This window comes from Capricornis sumatraensis, chromosome 1 (genome assembly GCF_032405125.1).
Source record: "Capricornis sumatraensis isolate serow.1 chromosome 1, serow.2, whole genome shotgun sequence".
Lineage (NCBI taxonomy): Eukaryota > Metazoa > Chordata > Mammalia > Artiodactyla > Bovidae > Capricornis > Capricornis sumatraensis.
This window is the reverse complement of record NC_091069.1, coordinates 94,904,552-94,921,237: the sequence shown is the minus strand read 5'-3', so window position 1 is coordinate 94,921,237 and position 16,686 is coordinate 94,904,552. Positions and strand designations below refer to the sequence as shown.

Below are 16,686 nucleotides of genomic sequence, written 5' to 3'. Positions count from 1 at the left end.
ACTTGGTCCCTCCCGCGCGTAGAAGTGGGAGAGAGCGGCAGCTCACCCGCTTTCGGGTCGCTGACCCGGAACCATCACGCGGCGTAGCGTGAATCGCCTCTGGTTTCACGCGGGGAACTTCCCCGGCAAGGGCAGGCTGGAGGAAAAACCAAGGGGGCAGCCGGGGTCCGCAAGGCTCCCACTTGCCAGCGCCAAGAGGATGGCCATCCAGGGGAGGGGTGGGGCGGAGCAGTTTTAGGGCGAGGGCTTTCCGGGCAGGGACGTCTTGAAGGAAGACTTGGGATTGGCCGGTAGGCGCGGAGCGGGCATTTCAGACCCGGCCGAGGGTGCGGCGCGGCCCCCAGACGAGGCAGGGTTTCCCGGGCGCCCCCAGTTGGGGGCGGTACCGACGCGGGAGCCCCGCCCCCTGCTCTGCGGAGGCCGCGCGCCCCGCCCACGGCCCGCGCGGCACCCGGCTGACCTCTAGCTCCCGGTTGGTCAGCGGCGGCCGGGGCGAGGGCGTGGCGGCCACCTTCCCCCGGCTCTGCCGCACTGTCGCGCGGGTCCGGGTCCCGGTCGCTAGTCGCGGGTCGCCGGCCGCGGGGCGGGGCGGGAGGCGGGGCGCTGACGTCGTGGCGCGGCCGGCGGTCGGGAAGGCGGGGAGGCGGCGGCCGGCTTGGCCCAGCCCGGCCCGGCCCAACCCGCAGCTGCGGCGGCACTCCGAGCCGGCTCCTGGCCACCCTCCGCCGCTGTCCAGTTTCTTACTTGGTCCGGGTGTCTGCGGTCCTGGTTCGGCCAGGCCTCGCCCGCCGCCGCTTCCCCCACTATGGCCCTGGTGCGGGGCGCCGAGCCGGCGGCGGGTCCCTCCCGCTGGCTACCCACGCACGTCCAGGTGACGGTGCTGCGGGCCCGCGGGCTGCGGGGCAAGAGCTCCGGCGCGGGCAGCACCAGCGACGCGTACACGGTGATCCAGGTGGGCCGCGAGAAGTACAGCACGTCGGTGGTGGAGAAGACGCCGGGATGTCCCGAGTGGCGCGAGGAGTGCTCCTTCGAGCTGCCACCCGGCGCCCTGGACGGCCTGCTACGGGCGCAGGAGGCCGATGCGGGCCCGGCGCCCTGGGCCGCGGGCTCAGCCGCCGCCTGCCAGCTGGTGCTCACCACCATGCACCGTTCGCTCATCGGCGTCGACAAATTCCTGGGCCAGGCCACGGTGGCGCTGGATGAGGTCTTCGGCGCAGGCCGCGCCCAGCACACTCAGTGAGTGCGGGGCGCGGGGGAGCAGAAACGGTTAAAGGCCTCGCGGGGCGGGGCTGCGGGACGCAGGACCCCACACCTTGGCGGGGGCGGTGCGCCCTTTTGCCTGGGATTCAAGGGCGTAAACCGACACTTTGGTTCTTCACATATAGGGTCTCCTTCCGGCCCCCAAGTATGCTCTGAGCTGTGTTTGGCTGCTGGCAGATCTTTGGGAGGCCTGGGGGTTGAGAATGGTGGTCTACTGTTAGGAGTAGATTGTCAAGTGAAGTTAGGAGTGGGATCCAGAGACTCCTGGGCTGTGGGAACCTCAAGAAGGAAAATCTGGGGGCCATTCCTAGGGCCTCTGGGCCTGCCCCACTTTCTTCGAAGGGGAGTGTAACTGCCTGCGGACGCCTGTTCCACACCAGGCCCGCAGGGAAGTGGAGAGGCGCTGCCTCGCCCTGTGAGAGGAGGGCAGCGATTGAACGGAGGTGCCACACCAGATCCAGAGGCTGCAGAGGGCATCTACTGCTTCCTGGCACTCGGGTGCCCTCTGCTGCTTAGAGACGCCCCAAAGCCTACTCTTCAGTGTCCCTGATCGGAGAACAGGAGGACCTCTAAGAAGGAAACGCGTTAGTTAGGCTTCAGGTGTCCTGCCTGAGGTGGAGGCAGCATGTGCTTAAGGCACAGCAGGAGATGGTCTCCCAGTCACTTATACCTAGAAAGGCCAATGAGTTACTGTTTTTTTTCTTTAATCATTTATTTTGGCAGCATTTAACTTTCCCTGTGTTAAGATCAAGGCTTCAGACTTGGAGCCTCATTTCCTGTTTTGGGCTTGGGCAGGATCTGGAGGCCAGACAACCAGCCATGGGTCTCTCAGATAGTTAACTGGGGTGATGCCACCCATAGGCCCCATGACCTCTGGATGGGGAGCGTAAGGGGTTGGGGGTCAGGGGTCCCATGGCTCCTGGATGAGCAGGGTAAGGGGTTGGGACAGGTGCTGGAAAGGTTTGCCCAAGTGAAATGGCATCCAACTGAGTCAGTCTAGGAAGGCTTGCTGGAGAAGGATGAGCCTGGTACATACCCAGATGAAATCAGTATTTGGACAGAAAAGATCTGACCTTGAACGCTTTAAAAACATGGGTACAGAAGGCCTTCATGGCTTGTTGTGGCTTTGGTGGGAAACTAGTTAGTACAGGGCAGGTTTGGGGAGGGCTGTGACCTAGTGCCATCTCTCCCTCCCTGGCCTCACCTTCCCTCCTGACTTGCTGTTTGGTTGCTGGCTGTGGGATCACGTGGTATAGTTTGGCCCTCCTTTTGTTTTTTTCCTCCCCTTTTCTGTCCTCTCCCCCCTGCCTGGCTCAGGGAGCCCAAGAGGGTGGGGTGGGGCAGAAAGCTCTTCTCTGGCTCTCTTAGCCCTTTCTTTTCCAGGAGAGGCTCCTGCCCCCAAATTCATTCCACCCCTTTCTTTCCTGGTCCTTCAATCTCCACCTCTCAGCTAATCTGACCAGACTGGTAGATAACACATCCCCGGCTGGTGGGGGTGGGGTTGGGGGTGAGTACTAGAGGGGAGACTAAGAGCACAGACACAGAGTCTCTAGGCTTGTGGGGAGGGGCTTCTGTGAGGTCAGTGACTTGCGGGGGAAGGGGGTTGGGGAGGGGCTCTGATTTTTTTCAGTTCCTGCTCTGGCTTTCTTCTTGGCCTCTGGGTCTTCCTTAACTGAGCTGTCTTTCAGCCCGCATGCACCTGTTTTCAGCCAAGGACAGTCCCTTTTGGAGAACTGGAAGTACCACCCCTTGATCTCAGTGGGAGCTTTAATTTACTTTAGAGAAGTCATCTTTTCCACAGGATCTTTCCACACCCACCTGGCTGCCTTTCCTGTGATGCATTGACCTGGGTTATTTATAGAACTTGGAGGGGGCAGGAGGAGGGGGACTTACCGGCAGCAGAAATGCCTGTGAAATCAGCCCAATCTTTTAGTTTATGGGACCAAACAGCATGCCCATTGACAGAGGTGAGGGCTGCTGCTCCCGCTCTAGTTTGCACCTTCCACCTCTGGCTCTGATGGCCACTCTTCATGGCCTTTCCTGGAGCACCTTGGCGTGAACTGCTAAGACAGTGAGTCTGCACATTTTCCAGTGGGGAGAGGATTAGGGTGTGCCCTCCTCAGCTCTGGATAATGGTGGCAAAGAACTCCAGGAACCAGCTGTGGTGCTCTTAAGGAGAGAAGATGGCCCTGTGTTGCCCAGACAGCGCTTGACTAGGGAAGAGCAGTCTCAAGCTTAGGAGGAGGGGCCTGTGGAGTTGCAGATTCCCTTCCCAAACCTGCCACCTTGTGGCCAGTCAAGTAAACGCTGGTGCCTCAGTATTTTCATCTGTAAAATGGGCTAATTTCATATCTTGACAAGGTTGATGTAAGAGATGAAACGAGCACCTAGTTCCTGGACATGTTTGGTGGTCAGTGAACGGCAGTGATGGTGGAGGGAGGTTTTGGTAGCCTGGTAGCTATGATCTGGGAGATGTCCCCTGTCTTAGAGGAGCCTCTCATGTGACAGGAGGAGATAATACAGAACTTAGCACCTGGGGAAGTCCCAGGACTGTGGTGGCAGGGTACTCACAGAAGTATGAGAGCTCCTAATGAAATGACCTGGCCTTCACAGCCTTCCACCATTCTCTTTGCTGCTGGAGTTTTGAGAATTGGGCTAGTCTTGGGAGCCCTTTGCAGTTCTAGAGCCACGCTCAGATCAGCCTTAGATCTCTGCAGCTGTCTTTCCTGGCAGGGCAGCAGCATACTGGTTAAGAACATGAAAACTGGGATTTCCCAGTTCTATCACTTATTAGCAGGCAAGTTACTTAACCTGTTTCTTCAATTCTGAAAAGGTCCTATGTGATAACAGTCAGAATTGTACAAATTAAATACAGTGGTGTCTCTAAAAGTCTAATTATTGTCCTAGAGACATAGCAAGCTTTCAACATATTCTTGTTGGGTTATTCCCAGGGCCCTCCTTATGTGCTGGTAATGATGATGAGGGCAAGGGTACTAGGTACCTCAATAGTCCCCGAAGCTGCTTTGTCAGTGGGATGCTATTTGAGGTGAGGGATTTCACCGGACGCTTCCAATTGATTAAAAAGAAAATTGTCGAAACAACATTTAATGGGATACACAAGGAAACTAACTATAACCCTCTCCCTTCAGTGAAACCATTCATGGATCACCGTGGCTCTGAAAATCCCAAGAGATACTTCTTTCTTTGGCCACTCTGAGCAGCTTGCAGGATCTGAGTTCTCCAACAAGGGATCGAACCCAGGCCTCTGCAGTGAAAAGCACCAAGTCCTAGCCACTGGACTTGCAGGAAATTCCCTCTTTTGCTTCTTTAGATGTGTGCTTTCTGCTTTGTACCTCAGTGCCATCCATAGTACTCCCCAGTGGGTACTTGTATGGAGAAAAATGGTCCCTTCTTTAAAAGAATCCCCTTCCTGGGCCGGTTGGACAGAGGGTTACAGTCTGGTTCTTTGGAAAGGCCACGTCTGTGGCCTCGATTTGGGTTAAATGGGACCATGGACAGGCTGCAGCTGTGGCCCTCAAAGTGGCTCGATCAGCCCTGGTCAGACCTGTCTCGTTGGTTTTATGAGGGCCTCCGGGGGGCCTGTGCTGCGGAGGACTTAGGTTGGAGACCTGAGCCTTCTGCCTGGGTGGCGGTGGTGCCCTGAGACCTCCTCGAGGAGGGTCTGGGGCCCTGGGAGAGGCACCTGAAGCCAGTGTAGCCTGCTGGTCTAAGGTGGCATGGTCTTTGAGGGCTCCCACCTGCCCCTAGCCTCCAGATGGACTGCGTGTTCCTCTTGTAGACAGATGGTGCGTGACCCACGGCCTCGTCCCTGCTGGCTTCCAGCTGTGACTGCTCCTCAGGAAGCAGCTGAGGCCATGAGGGTCCTTGGCTCTAGCTGCTGCTCCAGCCTCAGACCTGGCCACTGGGGAAGTCTGCTTGGCTGCTGGGAAGGGCGTGGCTGTTCTTAAAAGCAGTAGTTAGGGCTTGGGGAGGCTGCATTCCCTGAGTTATGGGGCAGTTTTTATTTGGGGTTGCTTGAGCAGCAGCATCTGGGGGTGTGGGGAGGGGTAGGAAGTGACTCCCCCGTCAGACTGGCAAGCATAGCAGCTTTCCCTTCCCTCCACGGCTGGCCCTGTTTTCCCCTCCCTGCTGGCAGCTGGGGACAGACGCAACTCAGCAGAGCTCCATGCGGGTGACCTTGAGGGCTGTCCCTTTCTTCTGATGGGGCTGCCTGCTCTCTTTATTGCTGCCACCCTGGTGCTGTGACACGCTCGCCAGCCACAGCGACACGAAAAGGCTCATCTGGCCTCGTGCAGGTGTTTCCCCTGCCATTCCCACCCTGCGCAGGGACAGAAGATTAACACAATGACAGGAGCTCTGTGTGTTCTCTGGGAGTCTGTACCTTATTTTTTTTCCTGCTCAGGGCCGTCTTCTGCAAACTGATGTGGTCGTGAAGAAGCCTTGCCCTTCCTCATGGCCAAGTAATAGGGATCAGTCCATGGAGTGGGTCATTTCTGCAGCTGGCAGTTCTGTCAAGGAGGAGTCTGATGGCTTTGTTCTGACTGAGCTGGCCTGTGGGGCTGGGCCCAGGTCTCCTCAGTGAGCATAATAAGCTAGTTTAGCTCCCAGGAGATAGTGCTGGTGGTGTGGGGGAGGGGGGGTGTTGTCAGGGGCCACCTTGACCTTCAGTTGACCCCAGGGGTGGGAAATGGAAGCACTGACCTCGACTGACCGTGGAATTCTAATGTCAGAGCTGTCAGAGTGCTTAGAGGTGTGGAAATGGAGGCTGGGAGGGCGAGTGGCAGGCTCAGGTATGTAGCAATTAGGAAGGGTGGGGCTCTGTGGTTTCTCTTAGGCCCTGGCAGCCTGAGGGGCTGAAGGACTGGGGGCAAAGAAGAGATGGCACTTGAGGCCCTGAGTGCATCCCAAGGTTTCTGTGGAAGTGCCAGAGGGCTTTTAGGGAGATGGGGACATTTCCACTGGGTTAGGGAAGGGGGCCTTGGGACTTCTCCGAGACGCTGAGGAACAGTCTAATCCACAGGCCTTTCTCTGAAACGCTGAGGAACAGTCTAATCCACAGGCCTTTCTGCCTGGGCAGACGCCAGGGGAGGCCACTGGTTGGGCGGGGAGTTGAAAGGAGGGGAGCACATGACCCCAGCCTGCATGTTCAGAGGGTGCAGTCTTATTAGGAGGATAGACCCACATTTGAAGGAAGGGCCATGGCCGGGTGCTGTATTTTGGGGCCTAGCCAGGAAACACTGGAGATTTCAGAGGAGACAGAAGTCCTGGGCTCAGCTGTAGTCAGAGACGGCCTCCTGGAGGAGGAGTTACCCCAGACCTGTCAGGCTGGCCATCAGGGATCCCGTTTGCCACCCAGCTTGCTCTGAGTTCCCATACAGACCGCATGTAGCACTCGTTTTTGGAGAATTGTCATTGCTTCATTTGTCTAGTGTATCATTGATTATGTCCTGCTTAGGTGCTGACGCTGTCCTGAGGGTTTGTCTTCCCTCAGCTTATAACAACCTCTTGAGGTGTAGGTACTGTTGCTGTGTTTAACAAGTGAGGAAACTGAGACACAGAGAGGTGAAGTGACTTTCCTAAAGGTACACAGTACATGGCCGTCAGGCTTGTACCCAGACAGTCTGGCTCCAGATTCTGTGCTCTTCAGCACCATGCTGCACCATCCGTCTGAGTCTTCCCTCCTGTCTCCCAGCATTCAGCTTGGCACGGAACCCGGTGTTCAGCAGCTGCCCTCCTTAGGGTTCATCTCTCCTCCCCAAAGTCCATCTCTGTGGTCAGGCTTGGAGGCTCTGGAAGCATGACCTGCTTCTCCTGTGAGAGGCCTCGACTGGCTGGGATAAGTGCGTTTAGTCTGCAGCTCCGTGTCTAGTCATAGCTTTCTCAGGAGATGGGGGTGTTGCCTGGTCGTTTGGGGAAGAGGGTATCACTGCCACTACACTGTCTCACAGGAGTGAGGGAGGGGCTGGAAAGCTCTGCCTTGGCCCCAGACACCCCCAACCCCCACCCCAGGGAGATTTGCTCTCGTTGACTTGTGCAGTATAGCTGGGCTTGGGATATCATCACCAGATACCAGACTTCCTGACCTTTCCCAAAAAATGACATGCTTGTTTTACTGTGATGGAACCCTCTGAGCCATCTAGTTCCTCTTCCTACAGTCATGCGGCAGTTTGCTTTTTTCTTTCTTTGTTTTGTTCAACATATGGTAAGTAATTACTGGGCAACCACTGTGCCAAGGTTAGGGCTTTGGAGGAAACATGAGAAAGAAAATTTATAGCCCTTTCCCTAGGAAGGCAGAAATATGTTTGAGGCAAGACTTAATACAGGAAGGGTAATTAACTAAAAAGCAGTATATAAAAAGTATGAGAGAAAGGATCAAAAGAAGGACCAACTCACCAGGCTTGTGATCAGGGTGGCCTGCCTGTAGGAGGTAGAGCCTTGAATGACAGATGAGGTGTGATAGGGGCTGGGTGAGTTGGGAGGGAGACTGCCTCTCTGCAAGGGAAAGGAAGTGGGATGGGCTGGGCCAGGAAAGGGAGTGGAGGGGAGCTGAGTTAGTTTAGCCATGTGCTTCTCTCAGCAAAACAGCCTGACTTTCTTCCACATTTATTTTTGAGTAGCTTACTGGTTTAAAAATTCTAAAGATACAGAGGTTACACAGTGAAAAATTTTCCTTGCTCTGACCTTGAGTCATCTAGCTCCTTTCTTTGGAGGCAACCAGGATTACCAGTTTTCATATACTTTTAAAAGCCAATGCATTATAGCTTTCTTCTCCCCCTCACACTGTGTTTGCACAAACGCAGCTTTCTTCATGCACACAGTTCTATGCCTACTCTCAGCCTGGCTTCCCCACAGAGGGATGTCACTGCTTGTGTCCACCTGTTGCGGTGCTTTCCCGGTGGCTCAGCAGGTAAAGAATCTGCCTGCAATGTAGGAGACACAGCAGACGCTGGGTCTGCAAGGTTGGAGAGGAAACTGAAACTCACTCCAGTATTCTTGCCTGACAAATCCCATGGACAGAGGAGCCTGATGACCTATAGTCCATGGGGTTGCAAAGAGTCGGACACGACGGAAGGACTGAGCACGCCACCTGTAGTGTCTGAGCCGAGATCCTAGCAGGAGGACGGCCATACTTACTTTTATCCTCTGGAACTCAGGACTCTGGTTCAGGGTGAATATTGGGTTAGGAGCACCGGGGAGGGGAGTGTGGGTAAGTAGAATTTCTTCCTTATTCCTCGTCTGCCAGAGATTCCCCTGGGAGGGCCATTCGCTGCTTCTTCTTTCTCCCGGGCAGGGTCTTCGCTCTTAGATCCTGGGCCAGCTTCCTCCCATAGGGCTGACGACAGCCTGTGAAAGGTCCCGACAGATGGTAAATCCAAATCTTTATGTGTGGGTTAACCTGCTTCTCAGAGTGCTTTCCCAGCATCACCTCATTTCCTTCTTCCCTGAGGGCAGGCAGGCTGACCCCCATTTTTACTGATGTTGAGACTGGGGTCTGAGGAGCGGGATGACCTATTCAAGGTCACGCAGCTCATTAGTGGCAGTCAGGTTTCTGACCCCTAAGCCCAGTGCTTTTCCCATACATCATGCTTTCAACTGTCCATACTTCCTGTTGCTTTCTGGTTAGACTTGTCTCCAAGTAGGTATGGATCCCTGGCCTCTGCCTGAGGCAAGCTGACGGAGACAGACCTTTGGAGCCTACAGCAGTAGGAGGGGTGAGGGCTGGTTGAGAAGTTTGTGCCCAGGCGGGAGGGAGGCTGAGCCTGCCTGGGCCGTGAGCCCAAGCAGCCCATGCCCACAGAGGCAGGGGTAACTAATGAAACAATGGTTCTGGGCTCTGAAGACTGTTGCCCAGGGCCAGAGTAGGTGATAAGAATCATCTGGCCTGATAAAAGGGCACTGTCCTCTCCTGCAGTTGAGTCTGGCTTGCAGTTTTTACCTTTGATACCAAATCAAAGGCAGGGTTAGGTTGTGAGCATTGAGATCCATAAGGGATTGGCCTCCTCCCTGCATCCTGTCTGCTGGTGTGTGAGGAGGTCGGCCGGAGGGACATCTGGGGAGGAGGGAAGGCATCTAGATGGAGGAGCCTATGGGGAAAACTTTTCCAGCTAGCTCTTCAAACTCTGGGTAATACGGTTTTAGTTGGTATTTCTCCCTGTCTTCACTGGCTTATTTTATCATCCCTCTTTTACAGAGGTGAAGTGGGTGGTTGAAAGACACTTTGTAAGTCAGATCCAGGACTAGAACCTGGGTCTCCTGTCTTACAGCTCACTGAGGTTTTTCCTCACGTGAACTGTGAACTTCCAGATGTTCAAGCTGGTTTTAGAAAAGGCAGAGGAACCAGAGATCAAATTGCCAACATCCGCTGGATCATGGAAAAAACAAGAGAGTTCCAGAAAAACATCTACCTCTGCTTTATTGACTATGCCAAAGCCTTTGACTGTGTGGATCACAAGAAACTGTGGAAAAGTCTGAAAGAGATGGGAATACCAGACCACTTGACCTGCCTCTTGAGAAACCTATATGCAGGTCAGGAAGCAACAGTTAGAACTGGACATGGAACAACAGACTGGTTCCAAATAGGAAAAGGAGTACGTCAAGGCTGTATATTGTCACCCTGCTTATTTAACTTCTATGCAGAGTACATCATGAGAAACGCTGGGCTGGAAGAAGCACAAGCTGGAATCAAGATTGCTAGGAGAAATATCAATAATAACCTCAGATATGCAGATGACACCACCCTCATGGCAGAAAGTGAAGAGGAATTAAAAGCCTCTTGATGAAAGTGAAAGAGGAGAGTGAAAAAGTTGGCTTAAAGCTCAACATTCAGAAAACTAAGATCATGGCATCTGGTCCCATCACTTCATGGGAAATAGATGGAGAAACAGTGTCAGACTTTCTTTTTCTGGGCTCCAAAATCACTGCAGATGGTGATTGCAGCCATGAAATTAAAAGACGCTTACTCCTTGGAAGGAAAGTTATGACCAACCTAGATAGCATATTCAAAAGCAGGGACATTACTTTGCCAACAAAGTTCCATCTAGTCAAGGCTATGGTTTTTCCTGTGGTCATGTATGGATGTGAGAGTTGGACCGTGAAGAAGGCTGAGCGCCGAAGAATTGATGCTTTTGAACTGTGAACTGTGGTGTTGGAGAAGATTCTTGAGAGTCCCTTGGACTGCAATGAGATCCAGCCAGTCCATTCTAAAGGAGATTAGTCCTGGGTATTCTTTGGAAGGAATGATGCTAAAGCTGAAACTCCAGTACTTTGACTACCTCATGCGAAGAGTTGACTCATTGGAAGAGACTGATGCTGGGAGGGATTGGGGGCAGGAGGAGAAGGGGACGACAGAAGATGAGATGGCTGGATGGCATCACCGACTCGATGGACGTGAGTCTGAGTGAACTCCGGGAGCTGGTGATGGACAGGGAGGCCTGGCGTGCTGCGATTCATGGGGTCGCAAAGAGTCGGACATGACTGAGTGACTGAACTGAACTGAGGATTTTCCAGTATTCCTTTAAAATAATTTTTTAAACTTTTTTTAAAGAAATATTTTATTTTTTAGAAAATTAATTTACCCCTTGGCTGTATTGGGTCTTAGTTGCTGCACGTGGGCTGCTCGCTAGTTATGGTGCGCAGGTTCCAGGGCACGTGGCCTCTGAGTTATGGTGCATCGGCTTAGCTGCCCTGTGGCCTGTGGGATCTTAGTTCCCTGACCAGGGATCAAAGCTGCATCCCCTGCATCGGAAGGTGGATTCCTCATCACTGGACCACCAGGGAAGTTCCTAAAATAATTATTTTTCCCAGCCTATTTCTGGGGTTGAAGCTAAGCCCTGTCCATGCCATCTCATCTATCCAGTATGTGTTGGAGCAGGCCCAGTCCCTGGGCTGTGGGGTGAAAGGTGAGTAGCATTCCGTGCCGTCAGTAAGCAGCCCAGGTGGAGTGGCCTTGCTGCAGGCACAGAGACAACAGCTTGGAGAAAGGCACTCTGGGCCCCTCCTTACCTTCCCCATTGCTCCTGTCCTAGTTTAAGCAGGTTTTTTCCTTTTCTTCTTAATGTCTCCTGCAGACTTAGCATAGCTGCTTCAGCTTTTTTTATAAGCCAGAATGCAGTGTATTAATTTATGATGAGAAATAACTGCTAAGGCACAGGGAATTGCCTGCCTCAGCCTGGCTGTGGGACCTGACCTGGGGTGGCCGGCTCTGTGGCCGGCTCTGCGGCCTCACCTCTCGCCTGCTCCTTTCCCTGCTGCCCTGTGTTCTTCCTAGAGCCCAGCGGCCATAGGTCTTATTCTTGTTTCCTATCCTGTAGTGCTCTTCCAGGCCCAGCGGAAAGCTGCAGCTCTCTAGCATGATGTTTGGGGCAGTCTCCTCTATCTGCTCCAAAGCACCTTTCTGTCCATCTTCACTTCTCCAGCCCTGAGCGTCTGGATATTCCGTTCCTCCCACCTGGAATGTCTGCACCTGCCTCCTTGCCTCCTGACCCATCATTCAAGGCCCAGTATGAGTGTTGCATCTGTCAATGAAAATAATAAACAGTCTGTTATAAAAATAGGAAGTGAGGATTAGCCTGGACACCCACTTCCCAGATTACTCTTGAGAAACTGCTCTGGAGAAGCATGGTTTCCAGCACAAGTTTATATATCTTGTCAGAACAAAGAACATGAAACAAGTCAGGGATATATGTCAAGAAGACCTCCACCCACCCACCCACAAGCATGTACACAGCAAGTCAGCATGGCCTTGCACCTGGGAAGGGAATCTTATTAAGGGAGGACCAGCATTGGGTCCCCTGGAGAAGGGAGCAGTATTCTGGCCTGGAGAATTCCATGGACTGGATAGTTCGTGAGGTCACAAAGAGTTGGACAGGACTGAGCGACTTTCACTTATGAGAATTTATGAGCATTGGTGACACAAGAAGAGAAGTATTTAATCTTTATTTTTAACATGGGCATGCTTTACTTTTTGTTAGTGTCTTTTCTCTAATAATTAAAGCAGATGTCTAATGTATGTTTGTAACCTCATGGCAAATAGATGGGAAAAAAGTGGAAACAGTGACATTTTATTTTTTTGGGTTCTGAAATCACTGCAAGTGGTGACTGCAGCAACACAATTAATAGATGCTTGCTCCTTGGAAGAAAAGCTAAGACAAGCCTAGACCAGCATATTAAAAAGCAGAGACAACCACTTTGCTGACAAAGGTCCATATAGTCAAAGCTATGGTTTTTTAGTAGTCATGTACAGATGGAAGTTAGACCATAGGGAAGGCTGAATGCCAAATAATTGATGCTTTCGAACTGTAGTGTTGGAGAAGACTCTTGAGAGTCCCTTGGACTGCAAGATCAAACCAGTCAATCCTAAAGGAAATCAACCCTGATAATTCACTGGAAGGACTGATGCTGGAGCTGAAGCTCCAATACTTTGGCCACTTGATGTGAAGAGACTCATAGAAAAGACCCTGATACTGGGAAAGACTGAAGGCAGGAGGAGAAGGGGACGACAGAGGATGAGATGGTTGGATGGCATCACCGACATGATGGACATGAGTTTGAGCAAACTCCAGGAGATAGTGAAGGACAGGGAAGCCTGGCATGCTGCAGTTCATGGGGTCACAAAGAGTCAGACACGACTTAGCAGCTGAACAGCAACAACAATGTATGTTTGATAGGCCATAAACAGGCTATTTTAGTTAGTATAAGATTCAGGTTTTCTCAGCTATAAGCCAGAATGACTTCCTGTATCTCAATATGTGAAAATTTCTTTTATCACATCCTTTACCACTTCTCCTGAAATATTCTTCCATTTAGCCTATCTGTGCATTTTATTTGTACATTTTTGTGGTGTTAATCGCTTTCTTCCTTCATTTATGTGGCCGTCTTATCTCCCTGCTATGATGTAAGGTTCTCAAGGACACTCCCTTTTTTTTCCTTTTAATTTTGGCAAATACTTAGGAAATATTCTGAGCCTGGCTGAGGGCTCCTCTGGTTAGATGGGATTTCATGGGCAAGTTCCCTGTGCCTCTGAGACTGTGGGTGTCAGGATCTCACGTGCCATGCCCTGTGCTGAGGCTCTGGAGATGTGTAGATAGCACAAGACTCAGGTATGCGACCAGGAGAGGGGCGCAGTCTACAGGACAGGGAGAAGAAATCCTGTGTCCTGGTCCAACTAGCCTCACCTCCACAGGGATCTAATAGAAAGGCCCTGTTAGTCTCAAGTGGGACCGAAGGAGAGTATAGCTGAGTCAGTATGTGTTTCCAACCATTTCCAGCAGATGCTGGTGCTTTTCAAAAAACATCACCATGGTGCTTGTTAACAGACAGACAAAATCAGCAGTTCCTTAATCATCCAGTCAGTATCCAGTCCATATTCAAATTGCCCTGATATCAGGACTCCCTGTTTATGAGTGGTTTGTTGAATCAGGATCCAAATGGGGCTCCCTCCCAGCTGGGGCCTGGTTGTTAGGTCTCCCAGGGCAACAGTCCCCTCCTCCCTCACCTGAGGGAGGAGCTGAGTCACTTGTCCTTGAGAACATCCACATTGTGGCTGATGGCTTCCCCTTTGATGTCTTTCACCCTAATTTTGCAGCCCCTGTGGGCTAGCTGCTGGGTCTGGAAGGCCTGCTCCCTAGACCCTGCCTCCTGTAGGAGCCCCTCTGCCTGAGGAGGCTGACTCTGCTACATGGCCTCAGCAGGCACACCAGCTCCATCTCCACTTCAGTGGGGCTGAGATTAAGCAGTGGGTTCTGGACTGTTAGCTGACCCAGCTACCGTGAAGTTTTCCATTCAGCCTTTCTCCCAATGGATTTTAGTGTCCAGTAGTGATTGCTGCCTAGCACTCTAGTTTTTTTTTTTTTTATTAGCAGGAATCTGGCATAAGGAAGAGTTTTAGTTTTCCCTGTGATTATTTGGTCATTCTACATAGGAATATCAGGAATGGCAATTCTTTGCCATTGTTTTTCAGTTTGTGGTTGACTTCCAAATTAGAAATCCGTAATGGTGTGATGACAGCAGTCACTTACATGATGGGGGTTTCCTGCCAAAGAGAAACTGTAGGACTTTGTGAGCCTGGAGAAAGGGAGACAGGGTGGTCTCTGAAGGCTTCAGGCCTTTTCAGCTGTTGTTATTGAGTCACTCAGTTGGTCCGATTCTTCACGACCCCATGGACTGTAGATGTCCAGCCTCCTCTGTCCATGGAATTCTCCAGGCAAGAACACTGGAGTGGGTCGCCATTTCCTTCTCCAGGGCATCTTCCTGACTTTCACGGATCAAACCTGGTTTTCCTGCACTGCAGGCAGATTCTTTACTGTTTGAGCCACCAGGGAAGCCCTCAGGCCTTTCCAAAGCAAGCGATTTAATTAATACAATGTTGCTTGAAGTGACTGATGGCTGCTGGCCTAGAATAGGGATTTGGGGCAGATTGTTATGCCCATCAGAATGTCATGGACAGGTACCTTGATGTCGTCTCCTAGAGTTTCCCCCAACATCTGCTTTGTGAGCTGCAGTGTTCTCCTCTCTGGAGCTCTGTAGCCCCCACTTGTACTGACTCCCTGGGGAGGCTCAATGGGGAGAGTAAGCCCTGGAAAGGACAACTGGATAAGTATATCTTTCCTTCACATTGGTGGTTCTTTTAGGAGATTCTTCAGCCAGAACACCAGGCAGGACAGCTGTCTTCTCAGGGCCTCTCAACTTCATTTGTCTTGGGGTGCAGTTCATTCCTACAGCCGTCAGCTTTGCAGGCCCCTCATCCCCAGCATGGTGGTAGCTGTTCCCTAGCCTGAAGTAGGCCTGTCTCTGAAGATGGTGGTTACGGCCAGAAGGGAGAAGCTGCAGATAAGTAGGCAGGTAAGGCTCAGGTGGGGACCAGCCTGGGACAGTTGGAGATTGTGGTCTTGGGGACACGAGGAAAAGCTCTGGGAGCAGCCTGCCCCTGAGGCAGCAGGTGCACCTGGCTGCTTTTGCTTGTGTGGAGTCACCTTCACCGCCTTGCTGGGTGTTTGAGGGTCAGACTGAGCACTGTGGTGAGACGCTCAGGAGCTGCAGAGCCTTTGGCTGGTTCCTTGCCCCCTACCAGCAAGGCTCTCTTGTACCCAATGGGACATGAGGTGTCTCTCCTCTCCTTTGAGATCTCAGCCTGGGAGCCATGCACTGGGACAGGAAGGGGAAGACACGCTCAGCATGTGTTTTGCAGCAAGCCTTATAGAGGCAGCACAGCCCGAGCAGTGAGACTAGCATCGTCCAGCTCCTTCTCTGGGAACTACACTCAGTACCTTGCACAGAGCCCTCGCTTTAGCTTTGAGCTGTATCTGTAAGTGTCCTTTATTATTTTGTGCCTCTGTTAGCAAGATGTGTTCTAAGGTAATTGCTTTATCACTGTATGCCATTTCAGCATAAAAAGTAGGAATCCTCTACTTTCAGATAGCAGCAGAAGCCTGTAACTTTAAAGTTCAAAGTAGTGATAGAGGTGATGAGCGTAGACAAGACTTGGCAACGCCTGCTGCAGCTGTCACGTGGTATGAAAATGCCTGGTTTCCCTTGGTGGCGCGTTCAGAGGTACTGCTGCTCTACAAAGATTTGCAAAAACTCATAATCGAAAAAAGTGCCAAATTTCAGTTAGAGATGAGGGGAAATAGAGATGTAATTCTCGTATCTAACACATAGCCCCTGCTTTAGAGAAATTCCTTGGTTGGGAAGGAACATGGGGGTTTCTGGGTCCAGGTGTGTGTGTGTGCTGTACTTGGGGAGGGAGGCAGTCTAGTGCAGTGATCAGGGTCAGCTGCTCTGGAGACAAGCAGCCTGAGATCAAATCCTGGTTCCTCTGTTTACTAAAAAGAAGCATGTGCTGTAACCCTGTGGACTTCTCTCTGTCCTAGTGCTTGCATCTGCAAAATATGTAAGCTAACATTTGTGTGGCACTTCCTGTGTGCCAGACCTTGTTCTGTGTGCTTCACGTGTAATCTGTTTAATTGTCAGCATGGTCTTGTGAAGGAAGCCAACATCCATTAACCGCATTTTATAAATAAGTACGAAAAGGCATAGAGAGATAGGGGGACCCACTCTCCATCATGCAGCTGGTTATGTGGTGAGCTGGGGCTTAGACCAGGCAGCCAGGCTCCAGAGTCCAGGCTGGTAGCCACTTTCAAGGTTAGCCTCCCACACCTGCGTCATAGGGCTGTTAAGGGTATTATTTGGATCTAATTTGGTGTGTTGAGTGCTTAGTACAGTGCCTGCCCACAGTAGATGCTAAGTGAGAGGTGTAGTTGTTGATGCTAAGATTATTGCCCTAGTGACGGGCTAGCATGGGATCAACAGCTGACCTCCATTCAGGAAATGGGCACTTACCAGAGCTGATGGGTGTATTCTCTCAGGGAAGTTAATGGAATTCTTAGCTCAGGGATTGGGGATGAGGGC

The 16,686-nt window shown here is 52.0% G+C and overlaps 1 protein-coding gene across 2 annotated transcripts in view; it reads left to right on the top strand.

The window, feature by feature from the left end:
* The first annotated feature begins 805 nt into the window (after positions 1 to 805).
* Positions 806 to 16,686, top strand: part of RAB11FIP5 (RAB11 family interacting protein 5) — a 42,602-nt gene continuing 26,721 nt past the window's right edge. For both annotated transcript variants that reach the window (XM_068983159.1, XM_068983153.1), the window contains exon 1: positions 806 to 1,236. In XM_068983159.1, the coding sequence (XP_068839260.1) occupies positions 806 to 1,236 (431 nt within the window). The remainder of the gene's footprint in view (positions 1,237 to 16,686) is intronic.